The following is an 18,121-nucleotide window of genomic DNA, read 5'->3' as shown; positions in this document are numbered from 1 at the left end:
TGTCTGGGCCGCTGCTGCATTAGGGCTTATTAGAGATTCAAGGCGAGAGGACCATTAGACCATTAGAAACAGACACGGCACTCGACGGCCGAGACGCCCGGAGGCAGGAGCACCACCCTTACACGGACAGTAACCGACAGGGCCAACGGATGCTAATAGTCAGCGAAATGCCCGTGTGGCCTGTCTGGGCGCCGGACGGGCACCGAAAGCTGAGAAGAAAAAGGTTCCGTCCACCACTGTACGCTGTGGTCCACCGGCACGCGCTTGTACGCTTGTAGGCGTGCGCACACACACCAGTCGTCTCTGCTCGCAGCCAGGCTCTCGCAGCCAGCCAGGCGGGCCATTCCAAAAGTCAACACACTTTCTTTTCCTCCATAACCATCTCTCTCCAACCCTTTTCCCCCTCCAAACCCCCGCCCCTCCGTTCAGCGCGCTCACGCACCCACCGCGACTAGAGGACCCCATCCCCACCCTCGTCGTCGTCCAAAAGCCATTCTTTTTACCCCTTCTGGCATTCTTGTCTGCACGAGCTGCGTCTGTCCACCATGTGAGTCACCCAGCAGATCGGCCGACGTCGCAGTACAGCCGGGCGCCAAAATGCCTCTGTTGTATCCCAACTGCTCGGACTTGTCGGCTCGAGTAGAAAAGTCGCACCCAGGCGACAGAGCCAGCGCGCACAGCAGGCGGCTGTGATTTCTCTTGTCAGATAACTGGGTCGGCCTGCCCACGACTTTTTTTTAACAGTCACCTTGGTCGATGCTCCTCATCCCATCCCATTTCATCACACCACCACCCCACCACCACCACCACATCAGAACCTGTCCTGACAATGTCCAGCCCCCACTTTGCACCCCTTTCTCCCACCATGTCCGACTCTCCGCGTATCCACGCCCACCCCCACAGCGTCCACCTCGAGCAGGCGCACACCCCCATCGACGCCGAAGATGACGAGCACGACTACGAATCGCTCCCCGTCGGCTACGGCTGGGGCGTCAACATGATGGCCGGCGCCATGGTACGTATCGGGATATCTTTCTTGCGCGCGGACTGTGGGATGCAGCGAGTCTCGCACCATCCTCGGTGTGCGCGGCGGCTCCGTCGTTGTCGCTCGCCGCGGCATTCCGGATAGGCATTGCGCCGGCTTCACACCGATGACCGAACTGCGCATCCCGCACCCATACGGCGATAGCCCCTATCAGATTCAAAAAAAAAGAAGCAGCAAGACAGCTGACGTCCTCTTAGGCTGGTATTTCAGAGCATGCCGCCATCTTCCCCGTCGACTCGATCAAGACGCGCATGCAGGTGTTGCCGTCGCTCGTCGCGGTCGGCGACGGCACTGCCGCTGCCCGTGGACCTGCGCCGTTGACGACTTTTGCCCAGCACCTGCGCAGTGTGCGTCTCGGCGAGGGCATCCGCTCCCTGTGGCGTGGTGTCCCGTCCGTGATTCTTGGCGCCGGCCCCGCACATGCTGCCCATTTCGGCATGTACGAGTTTGTGCGCGAGATTGCCGGCGGTCGCGAGGACGGCTGGAAGGGTGTGGGCGGCACCGCATTGGCAGGAGCGAGTGCTACGGTCACCTCGGACGCCCTCATGAACCCGTTCGATGTCATCAAGCAGCGCATGCAGATCCGCGGCTCACCATACGCGAGCGTCATGGACTGTGCCCGCAAGGTCTACGGCACCGAGGGTCTCGCCGCCTTTTACGTTTCTTACCCCACGACCCTTACGATGAGCGTGCCCTTCACCGCCGTTCAGTTTACGGCCTACGAGTCTCTCAAGAGCTTCCTCAACCCATCCGGATCATACTCCCCCCTTACCCACGTCACCGCCGGTGGTATCGCTGGTGGTCTTGCCGCCGCAGTCACCACCCCGCTGGACGTCGCAAAGACCCTCCTCCAGACCCGTGGCACGTCAGAGGACCTCAGGATACGCAACGCCCGCGGCATGGGCGAGGCCCTTCGTATCATTGTCGAGCGCGACGGCTGGAAGGGCCTCAGGCGCGGCATGGTCCCCCGTGTCCTCACCGTTGCCCCCAGCACGGCCATCTCGTGGATGTCCTACGAGTTCTTCAGTGAGTTTTACCGCGGGATCGGACATTCGCATACGCGGACACCGGGCGAGTTTAGCGCGACGAGGCACCACCCACGTCATTTCCGAAATGTTCCATCACACCCTTCTTATTACCTTTTTGCTAACAACATCCACAGAGGTCCTCATTCGCCAGGGTGCCCTCCCCGAGACTGGCGCAATGGTCTAGAGTTTAGAGTAGTCAGCAGCGCCGCCGGACGGTGTGGCACGCCCACAACCACAACCTTCTGCGACGGCGGGGCTGGGGAGCGCGGCGCCGCGCACAACAACCGAGTCGCTTCTCGTTTTGAAAGAAGTTTGTTACTCTATCGGCGCCCGCGCTCATGTCCCGGTATCTCGCCCTCTTCATATTTTCATAGCAGTCAGCAGAAGGATACCCACATTACGGGGCTTGTAGGCAATGCACACGGCATAATAGCAACCGTCCTGCATAATCGCGACCACTGCATAGAGTGGCCACCCGAACATTTTGGTGCCGCCGGCGGCTACTCCACTCTCGGAAGACCCGTCGCATTCCGACAAAACAATCTTGTGTCGTTTCTCACTCCGTCTCAACTCACTCTCTAAAAAAAAATACAACCATGGGCAAGCGTGCGGAGCAAGCCAAAAAGCGCAAGCGCCAGAACAACGGCAAGCCTGTGGCCGTCGTGGTCGCTGAGCCCCTCACCCCTGCCGAGTCGACCGACTCGCTCCTCCTTCCCGAGGAGATTGAGGCCGCCATCCTCGTCATGCGTACGCTGGCTGAGAACCCCGAGCTTCTGGCCGACAAGGAGATGAAGGACGTCAAGCGCGGCGTGTACGACCTGCACAAGGTTCTGGTCGAGGGCGCGACGCTCGGCTCGTCGCTCACATCCCGCATCACCGCCGCACTCAAGGACTACCGCTTCACCGACGCGCTCGTCCTGCTGTTTGAAATGTATACGCGCCGGATGCCGCCCAAGCTCGGCGCCCTGCAGCGCTGGGTGCGCGAGTGCGACGCTACGAGCGGCGCCGACGGGTCGCCAGGCGACCCCGAGGCGCTGAGGTGTCTCGACATGATCCTGCGTATCGCCAACATGGGCGAGGCCGGCAACGCAGACCTGCCCGGCGAGTCGTCCGACGCCCGCGACCATGTGCGTAAAGTGCGTGTCTGGCGCGCACGCACCCGTGGCGAGGACCACCCGGACGAGGTCGCCATCTGGGACCGTATGCAGAACAAGACCCTCTTTGGGCCCGCGGGCACCGAGGCGCAGAAGCCATACCCGGGCTTCCGTGTGGCCAACTTTGTGCGTGGGGCCGACCGCCGCCCGCCCAACGTCTACGACTCGACCGTGTGGACCAGCGAGCCCGGCACCATCCGCCTGACCCCGGCCGCGTCCCGGCGCGCACCTACCAAGGTCCCCGTCCCCGGCGTTCCGGGCGCGTTCCAGGTTCTCGACGTGTTCACGCCCGACGAGTGTCTGCAGATCATCCAGGCCGCGAGCGCACACGGCTTTGAGCGCGACCAGGCTGCAGAGGGTTCGGCACTCATGAAGACGTCCATCCTCGCACGCAACTTTTTGTGGCTCGCAGACACCCACTTCTTGGACCATTTCTACTCGCAGATCGTCCCCTTTGTGCCCGCCTCTGCACCCGTCCACGGCGGCGTCGGCGGCGGTAAAGTCCGCGGCATCAACGGCCGCTTCCGCGTGTACGAGTACACTGAAAACCAGCTGTACCGCCCGCACATTGACGGCGCGTGGCCCGCCGCAGGCCTGCATCCCGAGACGGGCGAGTACATGCACGACTCGCAGCCCGCCGACGACCCCCTCTGGAGCCGCTACACGCTGCTCGTGTACCTCAACAGCGACATTCCAGAGGACACAGGCTGCACGACGTTCTTCTTGCCCAGCAACGAGATGGGCGTCATGGACGCCACGAGCGTGCGGCCAATCCAGGGCTCGGTCCTGTGTTTCCGTGAGTGGGAGAGGGAAAGGGAAAAGGGAAAAGGGAACGACGCTTGGAGTGTCTGTTGCTGACTTTTTGACGCAGCCCACGGCGACACACAGGGCTCCCTCCTGCACGAGGGCTCGGCCGTCGGCGCCAACGGCGGCAAGCTCGTCATCCGCACCGACCTGCTGTACGAGGCCCGCGGGTTTGGCCAGTTCAAGCCGGCCACCGCTGGCGCCACGCAGGCTTCCCAGGACTAGGACCTAGGACGAGGACGAGGACGAGGGTGGCGAAGGAGCGCGATGGGGCTTCTTTATAGATGGAACAAAAACACTGCAACAACACTGCAACCCAAAACATCAAGGCTGGCTGGCCTGTGTAGAGTACCCTTGTCATGTAACAACAGTATTTGGCTTTAGAGGCACATATGGGCTGGGTCGCTGGGGTATGGCGAAGACGTGGTCTCGTGACAATGCGTTAAAGAGCAACAACCAGGAAACAATCGTCGTTCGCCTTTGCGTTTTGCATGTGCGTTTGCGTACTGCCTGCATGACCGCGTACACGGTGAACGTGGACGTGTTGGACCCACTGGCGTCCCCACCGCTTCCGTGTACCATCTCTGTTGGGGGGTACTTTGCGGCATGACCGCGATTGGCAACAGTGTCCACACTGCGGATGAATTACAGCAGTGTCACAGATTGGGTTGCTGAGGCCAGAGAGACTGTCTCCACGCCAACCACTCTCAAGCTGTGGCCACTGGATGGAGGTTTCTTGGATGTGGGGATGTGGCCTGACCTCGACGCCCTACCTCACCACGGCGCCACTGGTTCAGGCTTGTCCCTCGTTCTCGCTGCAAACATGACCCGGAACAGAACGTTGCTGTGGCTGTGTCTACCACACATGGAGAATGTTCTTCAACGGTGAAAGGCACAGATCTCGCAGATTTAATGTGCCACGGGGTCGCGGAAACGCTTGCTCTGCGATACCCGGCCACACACGGGTTCTCGAACACCCCCCCTGGATCTCCATTCTACGGTATCAGAGACAATAATAACCACCGCTCGCGTGCCGAACCCAATATGCACTCAAGGGGGAGCCTGCTTGATTGGAACGAGACGAAGAACTGACCAAAAATCATGTACCCACCTTTGTCAACTTCCTTTGTCAGCTTTTTTGCGACCACTTCCTCGCAAGACTTCGACGTCGTCGTCCAAGGCTCCTGGGCTGCCCACGCATCAGCACAACGTACGAGGCAAGATGGCCGAGTGGTCTAAGGCGCTGTGTTCAGGTGACTGCCTCCTCATCCACGAGGAAGGTCGTTCGCTTCGCAGTCTTCGGGCGTGGGTTCAAATCCCACTCTTGTCAGAACAGAGGATTCAGTTACCTCCCAAGTCTACCTTTTGGCCTCTTGAGGCCGCGGCGCGGCTGATACGATACTGCTGGTGTCGCAGGATAAGAGTGACTGAACAAAAAACTATTTTTCTGAATTTTTGGTATTTATCCAGTCGGGCAGTTTTGAAACACCCCGCTTCTCATCTTGAGACTGGCAAAAGGAACTGGTGATCGCGCTCTCACGCTCACGCACGACGCTGGAGAGATTCGAACTCTCGAGTGCATAGCACATTACCTGTCATGACACATAGCAAGGTAACCCGATAACCACTACGGGACAGCGCCAACTGTTCAAAGACATTCTGGGCCGCTTTTCTCCGCCGTCCGAATTTCCCGACCAATGGAGTGCGAAACGGTCATCCTGAGAACCCAGGCAAGCTAGGACTGGGAGAACGGTCAAAAAGGGAGGTGTCTCTGAAGAGATACGCCTGTATTTTGGAGCCAGAGTGGATTGAACACCCGACCTAGCGATGACACCCGAAATGAACCCTTCGATCCACGCCCGGCTGATGACTGAACTTCAGTCGCTCGCTCTCCCAGCTGAGCTATGTCTCCGAATACGAAAGGAGGACGTTGGCTTGGACCATGACTTGAATAGCCGGCGGCTTCCAGAGGTGAGTGTTTTAACGTGACGCCGCGGGCAGAGGGTCGGTGGGACACGTCACCCGTGCCACTTGCTGCCGCCTCGGTCAGCCGGCGGTTCAATGACGCGTGGCCGTGGTGAAATTCATACAGGTTGGCCCACTAGATAACCAGCTGCCTCGGAGACGCAAACACATCCAGTGGGCTCCGCCATTGCACGCTCGTGACTGAGGAAACGTTTGTCAAGGAGGCAGGGTGGAAGAATCCTCGGGAGCATTGACCTCCAGGTCACGCACGCCTCTTGGCAGTCAGGAGCGGACCGTGCGGGCTTTCCAAGAGCCACTGTTCATAGTTGCGATAGACCCAGTTCCGTATGAATGCTTTCTGAGTCCTGTAAGCCCAAAACCTTGCTGTGGCGAGCAAGGACATGGTCGTGGGTTTAGCACAGCGGTAGTTGCGAAAGATTGCAACCACCTCGGTCCATCCGAGGACAGTTGGTAATCATCTTTAGGTCCCCGGTTCGATCCCGGGAACTCACTGCAAGCTTCTGAGTACGTCTGACGTTGAAGAGCGGCTTCGTTTTTGCTTGTTGGTGGATGAGAAACAGTCGACGGATCGACGGAAGAGCGAGAACGGTGGTGCGGAAAAAAAGTGCCACACTCGAAAATTCACCGATTTTGTTGCTATTGACCGATGCTTGGGCCGGTACTCTCTCTGTTATTTTGACCACTCACATAGCAGTCCCGTTACTAGACGTCAGCAAGCCAGGTATCTCTCATGGGGGGAGTCACATTGGATTGGATTGTCGACTGACACGGCAAATATCCGAAAGTCGGAATAATCACCGCGTCCTCCTCATGTGGCCTACAGACAAGCGGGCGCACCATGTAGCATGCTGATATGACACAATCACTGGGGTTCAGCTCACATAAGTGCCTATGGAAAGGTGCTCCCAGAAGTGCCGCGCAGCTGTGGTTTGTTGTCCACCAATTCCATGGCACTTACTGGACTTCCTTCCCGACAGTGGGTCCGCGGGCGTTTTCCGCGTGCACTCTGTGCTGTAGTCCATGATTCGAGGACATAAGAGGCGCGGCTTCAAGTGCTGGCTGCAGTGTAAAGAAACAGGCCCATTCACGCACGCAGGAGGGTAGGTGTTTGGAAGCGGGAGGGAACGACAATGTCGGTGGACACAAACATCTTTCGTCTTTCGTGCACCACACCACCTCAAGGCACAGCAGTACATATTGTATGCGCAAACAGGAACCGCGAAACGCACTGTACGCCTTCACGTTGAGCCAGCGGCAAATAGAAGGGTATACGTGAGGCCTGGGAGCATAACTGGAGGTGTGCAGACTGCACCCAAGTCGAGCTCCCGGAGGAACCAACGCCCGCACAGCGCGAGCTGTGAAAGCTTAGCGGGCAACAACAGTGCCTGAACAGAAGGTGGACGCGAAAGAGCCCCGTCAAATGGCCAAATGGCATCGCAAGTGAGTGCATATTGGCACAACGTTTGCAGACGGTGCGGAAGCTGTGCGCTCGGACCGTGGTGCCACAGTCCGACGACGGGGTGGGGCGGATGGGACACAATGGCCCGACAGTGCCCGACGCGTTTTTCGCCAGGGCGCGGTCTACTGCGCAAGGCGGCTTGGCGCGGTCAGGCTGGGGGGCGAGTCGTCGAGCCGTGTGTGGGTGTGCGCTGACACAGTATTCTGGGATCTGTGCTGCACCATGGCGTTCTCTGACTTGTTCTTCAGAGGACATGCATGTGCGTCCAGCGGCAAGCAGAGCTAGGCGTCCCGTGTCCCTTTGTGTCTGCCCGTTTTTGTGACGTTGTGACTCGATCCTTGCACCAGCCGAACGAACATTCCGTCGCCACGTGTCTCGCAGAATAGGGTTTTCTGGTATCTGATAAAGGCCTTTTGGCCTTTTGCCGCCAAAACGTCAAAAGCCTGAAATCGGCAACCGAAGCGCGGGCGGCGCTGGCGGCGCGGCGCATTTTACAGGCGACCCAAAACCGGACCCCTTGTTCGCGTTCTCATCATTGTTCCATCCACCTCAAACTACTCCATCACCCATGTCCGACCCCACTCCCACCCCCGTTCCCGCCGTCGCTGAGACCGTTGAGACCCCGGCAGCTGTCTCCATCGAGGCTCCGGTCGAGGCCGCCACCGTCGCCGCCGAAACCGCCCCGGAACAACCCGCCGCCGAGCCAGAGCTTCCCACGGCCGACGTGTCCGAGCCCATCAAGAAGGCTGCCGAGGTCGAGGAGGCCCCTGCGTCCGAGCTCGTTGACGCTTCCCCTGCCGTCCCTGTTGTGCAGGAGGAGAGTGTGACTGAGGCTCAGGCTCAGGCTCCTGCAGACGTCGTGGAGGCCAAGGCTGTCGCGGCGATCGAGCCCGCCGCCGAGCCTTCCGTCGAGCCCACCGCCGAGCCCGTCGTGGAGGACGCTACCGAGCTCACGGCTGAGCCCACCGTCGAGCCTACCGTTGCGCCTGCTGCCGAGTCCACCATCGAGCCCACCGTCGAGCCCACTGCGGAGGCTACTGCTGAGCCCGCCGCTGAGCGCGCCGTCGAACCACCCGTGGAGGCCACAACTGAGCCCGCTGCTGAGCCTACTACCGAGCCCGCTGTTGAGCCTACGTCCGAGGTCAAGTCCGTTGAACCCACTGTTGAGACCGAGGACCCCAAGGCGCTCCCCGAAACCCCTGCTGCCGTTGCCACCGAGTCGACCACCGGCTGGCCTCCTCTCTCCGAGGACCACGCTCTGCTCCAGTTCCACGCACGCCTCCCCCAGATCCTCGAGGCCGCTGAGCACGACAAGATTTGGGGCGTGACTCTTTCTGCTGCTTCCCCTCCTGCCTTCTCGACGCTGCTCATCCTCCAAAAGTTCCTCCGCTCGGTGGAGAACAACGGCGATGAGGCGGCTAAGAACCTCGAGGCGACGCTCAAGTGGCGCAAGGATTTTGGTCTCGACAAGGGCGAGCCCGCTGAGGACTTTGGCCCCAACTTTGAGGGTCTCGGCTATGTGACCCATCTGCACTCGGAGCAGGGCCGCACCGAGGTCGTTACCTGGAACGTGTACGGCGCCGTCAAGGACCTTGGTGAAACGTTTGGCGATCTTCCTGTGTGAGTTGAGCACCCCTGCTGCAAGCAACTCGTACTGACTGGCAGCTTCCTCCGCTGGCGCGTTGGACTCATGGAGCGTGCCCTCGCGCACCTCAACCTCGCCACTACCACTGTGCCCATCCCGGACTTGGGCCAGGGCGAGGACCCCCACCGCCTTGCCCAGGTTCACGTGTACACTGGCGTCTCGTTCCTCCGCATGGACCCGCGCGTCAAGGCCGCATCCAAGGCTACCATCGACCTCATGAGCAAGAACTACCCCGAGACTCTCTCCCGCAAGCTCTTTGTCGGCGTGCCCCTCCTCATGTCGTGGGTCATGACCGCGGTCCGCGTCTTTGTCAGCGCCGAGACTGCCCGCAAGTTTGTCGTCATCTCGTACCCCACCAACACGGCTGCCGAGCTCGGCGAGAAGGCCGACGTGCCCCCACGCTTTGGCGGTACTGGCCCCGAGCTCGCTGAGCTCGAGCAGCAGGCCAATGTGGCTCTCTGAAGCAGTTGAAAACGCTTGCTGGGAAAGCGTGAGGACCCGCATGTTAATATTGTTAGACGGTATAATTGTCCATATTTATCATACCATTATGCAGCTCTGAGACCTGCGACTACGCAACGAAGGCGCCGTAGCAGACGTCGAGCGCTAGCTGGAGGGAATCGTTTGCAAGGCAACAAACAGCAGAGGTCCTTTTCGCACGGGTAACCAATAATTACGTAAATGTTCAAACCACCGTGGGAATCTTTCCACAGGCGGGACTAAATGTCCTGGTTGCATCACCATATTTTGTGTTCTCGCGCTCGTTTCTGTAGTACCATCCACTCATTCAAAACAAACATGCCGCTCGACGTCAAGCCGCGCCTTCCCCGCATGCCTGGGAATCGTCCCAAGGCCACCCTTGTCGCTGCTGCCGCTGTCCCCGCTGCCGAAGGTGCCGAGGCCACTGAGGGAGCTGCTCCCGAGCCCTCGACCTCCCGTACCCGGCTCGACCTCGGTTCGCGCGCACCTGGCGATGCAATGGACGTCGACACCCCTGCTCCTGCTCCTGCCCCCACCGCCGCCGCCGAATCCAAGCCCGCAGCTACACGAGCGGCTCCCGCGGGCCCCTCTTCAGCCCCCATGGCCATCTCGCGCTCCACCACCGCCGGCAGCGACCGAAGCGGTACTGCACCACCTCCGGCCGGCGGCGAAGCCGTGACCAAGATGAAGTTCAAGCCCAAGATGCCCATCCGTCGCGCTGCTACGCAGATGGACGTCGAGGTTAAGGCTGAGCCATCATCGTCAGCGTCGACTGCTGCTATCCGTGGTCGTCCATCGGCTCGCGCTCGCGGCGCCCGCGGCCGTGGCGGAGCGGCTGGCGCTCCTGGACGCAGCAACACCCAGCAGAGCTTCAACCAGACCGTCGCGGCTGGTCCCTTTGGTGGTAACCGTGCAACCTGTAAGTAGCGCCGTCTGTTATCAGTACGATTTCCGCTGACGTCCCAGCCTCTCGCCGCGTCGTTGCGCCCCCTCCCCCACCGCGTACCGGCTACGGTGCCGACCCGTCGAGCATCGAGGTGTACTCGGACAACGAGGACGGCGGCCATGCCGGTGGTGTGATTGATATCGAGGCTGTCTCGGGTCTGTCAGAATCGGCCCCGACCTCGATCTACCGTGACCGTGACCTGGACGGCGGCAAGGCCAAGGCCAAGGAGATGGAGAAGGCCAAGCTCAAGGATATGAAGCGCAGGAAAAAGGCCGAGCGCGCTGCTCGCGCCGCTGCGCTGGCTGCTGCCGGTAACCGTGGTCAGTCGCTTGCCGAACTCAACAACGTCAACGTCAAGGCCGAGCCCATCTCGCCGTCCCGCCCCACTGCGATCCTTCCGGACCCGAACGCGGGTGTGCCCGCCCCGCTCGGCCGTGTAGGCGACTCGATGATCCCAGCCGACGAGCAGGACGACCGCGACGAGGCTGGCCGTCGTGTGCGCGCCGCCACGACCGGTACTGTCGGCACTACGGGCGACACTACCCCCGAGACGGAGGAGGTCAATGCCGCGCACGCCGTCAACCTCTCGGAGAGTGAGAGTGAAGAGGAAGAGGAGGACATGGAGGGTGATTTCGTCTTTGTCGACGGCCTGGATAACCCCGAGGACAAGCTCTTCACCTTCCAGTTCCCCTCGCAGTTGCCCAAGTTTGTGTCTCGCGCCCCCGTCGACGCCACTGCCGATGGCGGTCCCGAGGAGGTCAAGCCTACCCCGGCCACCCTCCGCGGCCGCCGCAAGAGCGGCGCCGTCGCCCCGCCTCCCGAGGGCCGTATCGGTACCCTGTGCGTCATGAAGAGCGGCAAGGTCAAGCTCGTCATGGGCGAGGGCAACGGCGGTATCGTCATGAACGTGAGTCTGACAGCTAAGGGGTTTGTATCTTAGCTGACATCCCGTAGGTCACCCCCGGAGTCCCGACCACTTTCCTGCAGCAGCTCGTCCACATGGACGCCAAGGCCAAGAGCACCACCGTCCTCGGCGAGATCCACAAGGGCTACGTCGTCACGCCCGACATTGACCGCCTGCTCGAGGAGCTCTTCATCAACGGCGGCGAGACGCCCGGCGACCGCGAGCGCGCCCAGGCCGTCATTGACAGGCGGGTCAAGATGGAGCGCGGCCTGGTCAAGATGGAGCCCAGCTCGCCATGAGAACAGATGGCGGGAGGGAGCTGGGAGGTGGATATCATTTTTCGTTGCCTTTACTGTACACTATGCACATTGATGTCTGTGCACTGTTTGCAACCTTCTAGCGCCTACACACACCACTGACGCATGAAAGATACATGTTATGCATTGACAGTTGATACTCCCTGTCCCACTCGGCGGGTTGAGCCCTCGCTTTGGGACACTCCACCCCCAATGGCCACGGGCTGACTCTAAGTGCCGTGTTGTCGACATTGTTTTTGGTTGACGCGAATGAGCGACCATCTAGTACTTTTGACGCGTTGAACATCTAGTACGATTACGACCTTTTTTTGTCTACTCGCCCTTGACGTAGCCGACGACGGCATATGCCGGGAGCGCGAGGTTGACCTTTGCGGCCTTTACGCTGTCCATGACGTCGATCTGGCTGGCGGCCAGGTCGAGCACTTTGCGCGGGAGGTTTTGCTTGCGGGCCTCGGCGAGCGCGTGGCGCGCCGAATGCAGCTCCCACTCGCCGTCCTGCATGCCTGCCGTGTCGACAATCTTGGGCGCGAGCTTCCTGCCGCCGCTGCCTGTCCAGCCCGCCTCGGCGACGAGGGCCATCATGGCCGCGCGGGACAGGGGCGTGCGCACGTTTCCGCTGCCTTCCAGCCCCGCCGCGACGAGCTGGCCCTGCACGAGCACCGAGAGGAGGTGCGGGAGGTGTGCGCGCGGCTCGGTCGGCTCGAGGTCCCACTCGGCGAGACACAGCTTGCCGCCCTCCTTGATCCACGGCCGGACGCGCGCGAGCGCGTGCGCAATGGCCTCGCTGGACGCAAAGTACCACGTACAGTGGGCGAGGACGACGGCGTCAAACTGCGCGTCCTTGCCGGTCGGGAACTCGGCCGTGTCGAGGTCAAAGTTGAGCTTGAAGTCGATGCGGTCGCCCAGCGGGCCGGCCTTGACGTGTGCGGTCGCCTCGCCGAGCGTGACGGGCGCGCCATAGTCGCCGCCCGCGGGGTCGGTGGCGAGGACGTGGCCGGTAGGCCCCACCTCGTCGGCGAGGACGGTGGTCATGTCGCCCTGTCCGCAGCCGAGCTCAAGGACACGCATGCCGGGCTCCAGGCGCCATGCGTCGACGAGTCGCAGGCGGTAGGTCGTCTGGATGGACTGGATGGCCATGTGCTGGGGGTGGTTGGTGTCGAGGTGGAGCTTGGCGATGCGTGCAGCGCGGGCTTGGCGCGACTCGGAGGCGGAGCCGGACATGGTCGGGGGGAGGATGGGGGAGAGGGATGGGGGGAGCGGGGGATGTGGTGGTGGGTGGTGAGCAGATGTGGAAAGAAGATGTTGCGATGGAGAAAAAGAAGCCATTTACGGATGTACAGACTACGGCTCTGACGTGACCATTCCGGTCGCTAAGGACACCGACCGATCCAATCGAGTCGAACTCAAAACCAGTCCAGTCCATCTGCGATTGGGTGATGCTTTTACATTTGCGCATATGTTTCTTCTGTGTACCTGTACATGGGACGATGTAACTGGCATTGTTCATGCTTTCGAGTCTGTTGCGCTTGGCTTGCTGCGTTCTGCTTTCCTTTGTCTTGCTACACCTCATTCCATTCCGCACCCCACGACACAACCGCGATTGGCCGCGGCCCCGCCTCCACCTTTCCAGCTCCTGCTCCACACATCCACCGTTCACTTGGTCTTCTTCTTACTGCCGCCTTCCGTTGCCTTCTTGGCATCGGTGTACTCTTGAGCATGGCGCAGCGCCTCGCGCTCGCTGTACGCCCACATGACCATGATGGCAGCTCCGGGGCCGACGACACAGGCACCAGCGAGGAGAATGATCGTGTAGGTGATACGGCCGACAGTGCCAGAGCGGGCACGGCGGGCGAGCGCGAGGACGACCTTGGAACCAGTCGCGAGGGCCACAAACACAAAGTCGAGGATGAAGAGCAAATGGCAAGACTCGCCGAGAGCCTCGACGTTATTGAGGAAATCGCGGTTCGCGTTGAGCATGAACACGTCCGTGATGGGCACGGTGGCGTGCTGCGTGAAGAGCTGGTACTGCGACTTGAGGGACGCGGCAATACCGAGGGCGGCAATGAGGTAGATGCCGCGCATGGGGTTGACGCTGGTAAACGACCTGCGCAGGAGGGGAGGGAGCACAATGTTGATCAGGAGCATGTAGACCGGGAACGGGTGGAAGATGGTGAGGGCGTCATACTTGAGCTCGGGGGGAGCAGTCGACATGTACAACGAGGGGAGGACCATGCCGACAATGGTGGAGATGAGGGTCGTGTAGACAAACGACGAGCGAGGAATGTTGGCATTGTACTGGACCGAGTGCTTGTGTGGCTCGCTTTGGTCCTCTCGCAGCTCCTTGGGGAGGAACACGTCGTCTCCCAGGTCCTTCTTGTGGTGGTGGTGCCTCCAGCGGTTGGGGGTGGACGCCGACACAAACGCATAGTACAGTGGGAGGGCGACGCCAGCCATGAACACCTGGCCGACAGTGATGGCAAACGTGGACAGCTGTGCGAGGCCCAGGTGCATGCCAAAGCCCTCGGCGTTGCCGTAGGCCTTTGACGACGCCGAGCGGCGAGAGCTGGGCCTGAACCCTTCGTACACTGCGACGAGGACGGCAGGGACGAACAGGCCACCAAAGTAGTCGAGGAACGCCTTGCCCGCGGGTGTCGCGGTGCCCGCGATGAAGAAGGTGTTGAGCAAGCAGATAAAGTCATTGAACGCGGGCGCGATGGGGTAGATCACACTGAGTGGTTGCGCGAGGCACGCAGGAGGATAGAGAAGGGGGGAGGAGAACGCGGCCGCGGACAGGGCTGGCATCGATCAGTACACGCGCGTTGTGTGGATGGGGACGCAGAGCATGCGTGTCTCGGAACACTCACATGATCCGTATATGACGGCCGCGGACACGGCGGTGAGCGCTGCAAAGTACTTGGCGGAGTGGCCCATTGTTGGTTGTGGAGTGGGTGTTTGCAAGATGGTTGGCGACGGGGGTCGATGGTGTCGATGACGCTAGAGGCGCGTCGGCGGCCCATCGAATCAGCAGCCGCATGTTTACGCGAGTTTGTCTCAGTCCCCCCGGCAACTCCAAAGGCCTCCACGCCGAGTGGCAAGTGGCAATCGTGGGAGCCAGCACAGGCTCGGCCGTCGTACACCTTTATGCATGTGGCACAAACCTGGTCGTGCAGTCGTGAGCAGCAGCCGCGAGGAGCAGCAACAACAGGCACTCTTTTCTCTCGACATCCATTGCCCCCCAAAAGGTGCCCCGTGGGGGGAGAGGCGTCGGTACGCGCACGGCCGGGGGCTTCGTCCTGCGATCCTGCGATCGGCGCTTTTTGTATATCTGGCGAGGTATCGAGGTGCATCGCGCCTCGACATTGGGAGACTGTGATAGAAACTCCAAGCAGGAGACAGTGGGTCTACATGTCAGCAGTTGAGCCCCCTCCTGAGGTATCAACAGGGAGGCTGGGGACACGGACACTCACGCGGGCATGACAACATGCGCGACTTTACCGGTCACGCGACCACTCCAACGCCCACATTCATCACTCTTCCGCTTCTCTACATCGTCCTAAACCCAAGGAGGCCAAAAGAGAACGCTCAAGCGACTGCTTGAGGATGCTGAAGCCTAGTATGGGGCTCGAACCCATGACATTTTGATGTCTTAAGTAATAAGAGTCAAACTATCTACCGACTGATATAACCAGGCTTCGATGTTTGTGGCGTTGGTACTGTTGTGTCGATCGGTCGCCCTTCTTTTCAGGAAAGCATCACGGTTGCGGCCACCTTTAGCCTCTGTTGACGTGAGGGTTTCAGCGAAGGATAAACCTCACTTAGAATGGCTGGATGTTGGAGACTGGGATGTGGGTACAAATAGTGGTTCAAAGCAAAGGAGACCCGAGACCCACACGGCAAGTTGCCGAACGACCACGAAGGGGGCACTTGGCACTGCCTGTTCCCTCGTGGTTATTGCTTTCGGCTCCGCTTCATAGACCATGACCAATGCAATGGAATAAGTGAATTACCGTCCACCTACTACAGTCCTCCTTGTACCTCTCTGCCACCGCGTTAGCGCTTCGGGACACGACCACATCGGCAATCTAATCGTCGGCCGAATCTGTACCCCACCAGCCTTCGGAGTCCTGTCGTAGGAAACCAACCAGTGAGCCATGGGCAGCTCGACTTGGTACCGAAGGTGCGAGCATCCAAGAACACCAAGCAGGTACAGTCAAGGCATATATCTGGGAAACGCAATGGACACCGAGGATACCGAGCCAACAGAGCAAATAAGTAACGGGGCAAAGAGCAACGGAGTGGCGTGGCTGCTTGGCATTGGCTGGTGCTTAAGCGCCGTCGGCCGTCCACCTTGTGCTTGCTCATAACGACACATTTCTTACGCCATTGCCATCTTCCATCTAGTGCATTGCATCGGCCGGATGGACACTGCTTTCACTGCTGCGTGTCTGAAAGCCGTTTCAGCGTTTAGTTTGTGAGCAGCAACACCAGTCAGAGGTTCTGTGGCAGGTTGATGCCAAGAGCCTGGAATCGTCGGCCGCTGTGAGTTGTGCACAACTTGAAATGTGGGTATTCGGCCGGTACGGCTGACAAGTGGTAGTGTCACCAGTAAGAGGTGTGCTCCGCATAAAGGCAAGGGTTGCTGGCTTGTGGCAAGTTTGTGGCAGGTGTGTGAAAGCTGTGTTGCCAAGGCCGTGGCTCCCTGTGCACAAACGCAGTCGACATCGGGGATAACATCGCACTAAGCCATCAGTAACTTCTGGGCAACCTCATATCCCTACGAAGGAGCTCTATCTCTGCCACTGTAACTGTCACGCGCCGCCACCTTGGTATACATCCCACTGCCATTGCCAGGGGGGGGATTATCAAAAATGTAATCTCACCACAGGAAGCATTACTTCGACATGAAGAACTGATGGCGAACGTTCGTCCTTGACTCTTGACTCTTTAACTGTCCTGTGACCTGCGGCCAGTAACCGTTCACATTTTGTTACCGCCTCGCAATGTCTATGACATGGGTTCCAGCAATCCAATACTACAGAATTTCTCATGTTCCGGCCATTCCAGCACCACCCACCCTGTGGAATGGTGACGCAATGTTTGCCAGTGGCCAGTGGGGACCGTCTCGGACAATCTGGGCCTCGAGTACCAAGCGGAACAGTGGGAAGAAGGTTGACTATTCTTGACATTACTACTCAGGCCTGTCCTGAGGGTGCAGCGCCATATAGGTACGGATATATTCACTCTCGGCCTCTTTCCAATCGTTCGAGCAGGGCGCGTATCCAGCTGCAATCGCTTCCCGTTCCCATTCGGGGTTGTAGTGCGGAGGCAGTATGCTCTCATCGGCGTCGATGGGACCTGTGTCGTCGTCTGGCAGCGAAATGACAGGATGGAGGGTACTGGAGCTGGACGCAGTAATGGTCTCCGAGTCTGTAATGGACACGGATGGGGTAAGGGACCACCTCTTGTCGGCTGGAATGACGTTGACGGAGCTGCGAGGACTTTGCAGGAGGCTTGGAGGGTATCGTCCTTCATGCAAGCTCCACTGGTAGGTCGAAAGAGGACTCAGCGACAGATCCAAGGATGCAGTGGAGGACGCAGCCAGATCTCCCCCAATGGAGCCGTCGCTATCCCGGGCGCGGGTGGCGAGGAGCGGTGCTTGGCTCATTTCAGGTGATCGGAAGTATGGCGAGTGCTCGTATGCAGACTCGTAGGCCCTCCAACCAACATGGTCGTCCTTGCCATTGACGTCGAACTCGGTATCGATGCTGAACAGGTTCGCTCGAGACTTTCTTTTCCGTCTGTTGCGACGAATGATAAATTCGGCCACGAAACACAGGAAAGCCAAGCCAAACAAGGCGCAGACGACGGCAATTGTGATGGTAGCGGCGCTGGAGGGCTTGTCCGAACAAGGGTGGACGATGAAGCTTTGAGTGTAGAGGTGGTCGTTCGTGCAGGACACCTCGAGTAGGACCTCGTAGCTCTCAGATGTGACAGGGTACGCATAGCTCAACGAGGTGGCCGTCAAGTTGGTGCCCAGTACTTTGATCACGTTGTCTGGATTGCTGGGTTGAACTAATGCTCTGATGAAAGTGTCAGGCACCTTTCGCAAGAAACTTCCAGAACGCCTCACACGCTATAGGGTGGGCGACCTCCCGACCAGGTGTAGGTGGTTGTTGCGTTACCACACGTGTAGACGTCGGATGGCAAACTCATCGACAGCCCTTGGTCACGCGCGTGCATCTGGGCGACAGCGTGGCTATGCCCTTCAGTCACGCTGGCGAGAGCGGTGCGCCGATGCACACAGTCAACCAAGAAGCGTAGACCGTTGGGCAACATGCTGAGTCTGCTGTGAA

The 18,121-nt window shown here is 59.8% G+C and overlaps 7 protein-coding genes and 5 non-coding genes across 12 annotated transcripts; 6 read left to right on the top strand and 6 right to left on the bottom strand.

Annotated features, from left to right (window-relative positions):
• Window positions 1-829: 829 nt before the first annotated feature.
• On the top strand, window positions 830-2,257 carry MRS3/4 (Fe(2+) transporter; the record flags this gene model as incomplete). Its single annotated transcript, XM_028619134.1, has 3 exons — window positions 830-1,015; window positions 1,243-2,071; window positions 2,208-2,257. The coding sequence occupies 3 exons, from the start codon at window positions 830-832 to the stop codon at window positions 2,255-2,257; spliced, it is 1,065 nt and encodes a 354-aa protein (XP_028472630.1).
• A 412-nt stretch (window positions 2,258-2,669) lies between these two features.
• EHS24_003459 (uncharacterized protein) lies at window positions 2,670-4,256 on the top strand (the record flags this gene model as incomplete). Its single annotated transcript, XM_028619133.1, has 2 exons — window positions 2,670-4,023; window positions 4,099-4,256. The coding sequence occupies 2 exons, from the start codon at window positions 2,670-2,672 to the stop codon at window positions 4,254-4,256; spliced, it is 1,512 nt and encodes a 503-aa protein (XP_028472629.1).
• A 991-nt stretch (window positions 4,257-5,247) lies between these two features.
• Window positions 5,248-5,361, top strand: EHS24_003458. The gene has a single exon. It is a non-coding gene; the product is annotated as a tRNA-Leu (tRNA).
• Window positions 5,362-5,580: 219 nt separating this feature from the next.
• Window positions 5,581-5,673, bottom strand: EHS24_003457. Its single transcript has one exon. It is a non-coding gene; the product is annotated as a tRNA-Ser (tRNA).
• Window positions 5,674-5,824: 151 nt separating this feature from the next.
• Window positions 5,825-5,943, bottom strand: EHS24_003456. Its single transcript has one exon. It is a non-coding gene; the product is annotated as a tRNA-Phe (tRNA).
• Window positions 5,944-6,403: 460 nt separating this feature from the next.
• EHS24_003455 lies at window positions 6,404-6,509 on the top strand. Its single transcript has one exon. It is a non-coding gene; the product is annotated as a tRNA-Cys (tRNA).
• A 1,535-nt stretch (window positions 6,510-8,044) lies between these two features.
• Window positions 8,045-9,583, top strand: SFH5 (Non-classical phosphatidylinositol transfer protein (PITP); the record flags this gene model as incomplete). The annotated part of the gene is made up of 2 exons (XM_028619132.1): window positions 8,045-9,096; window positions 9,142-9,583. 2 exons carry the CDS (start codon window positions 8,045-8,047, stop codon window positions 9,581-9,583), a joined length of 1,494 nt encoding a protein of 497 aa, XP_028472628.1.
• A 336-nt stretch (window positions 9,584-9,919) lies between these two features.
• Window positions 9,920-11,750, top strand: EHS24_003453 (uncharacterized protein; the record flags this gene model as incomplete). Its single annotated transcript, XM_028619131.1, has 3 exons — window positions 9,920-10,520; window positions 10,568-11,454; window positions 11,502-11,750. 3 exons carry the CDS (start codon window positions 9,920-9,922, stop codon window positions 11,748-11,750), a joined length of 1,737 nt encoding a protein of 578 aa, XP_028472627.1.
• Window positions 11,751-12,080: 330 nt separating this feature from the next.
• Window positions 12,081-12,989, bottom strand: EHS24_003452 (uncharacterized protein; the record flags this gene model as incomplete). Its single annotated transcript, XM_028619130.1, has 1 exon — window positions 12,081-12,989. The coding sequence occupies one exon, from the start codon at window positions 12,987-12,989 to the stop codon at window positions 12,081-12,083; it is 909 nt and encodes a 302-aa protein (XP_028472626.1).
• A 432-nt stretch (window positions 12,990-13,421) lies between these two features.
• EHS24_003451 (uncharacterized protein) lies at window positions 13,422-14,699 on the bottom strand (the record flags this gene model as incomplete). Its single annotated transcript, XM_028619129.1, has 2 exons — window positions 13,422-14,563; window positions 14,633-14,699. The coding sequence occupies 2 exons, from the start codon at window positions 14,697-14,699 to the stop codon at window positions 13,422-13,424; spliced, it is 1,209 nt and encodes a 402-aa protein (XP_028472625.1).
• Window positions 14,700-15,375: 676 nt separating this feature from the next.
• Window positions 15,376-15,459, bottom strand: EHS24_003450. Its single transcript has one exon. It is a non-coding gene; the product is annotated as a tRNA-Lys (tRNA).
• Window positions 15,460-16,956: 1,497 nt separating this feature from the next.
• Window positions 16,957-18,104, bottom strand: EHS24_003449 (uncharacterized protein; the record flags this gene model as incomplete). The annotated part of the gene is made up of 2 exons (XM_028619128.1): window positions 16,957-17,848; window positions 17,899-18,104. The coding sequence occupies 2 exons, from the start codon at window positions 18,102-18,104 to the stop codon at window positions 16,957-16,959; spliced, it is 1,098 nt and encodes a 365-aa protein (XP_028472624.1).
• Between the last annotated feature and the right edge of the window lie 17 nt (window positions 18,105-18,121).

This window comes from Apiotrichum porosum (assembly GCF_003942205.1).
Source record: "Apiotrichum porosum strain DSM 27194 chromosome Unknown scaffold_16, whole genome shotgun sequence".
In the NCBI taxonomy this organism is placed as follows: domain Eukaryota; kingdom Fungi; phylum Basidiomycota; class Tremellomycetes; order Trichosporonales; family Trichosporonaceae; genus Apiotrichum; species Apiotrichum porosum.
The sequence above is the reverse complement of the archived record's forward strand: the minus strand, read 5'-3'. Positions and strand labels throughout refer to the sequence as shown.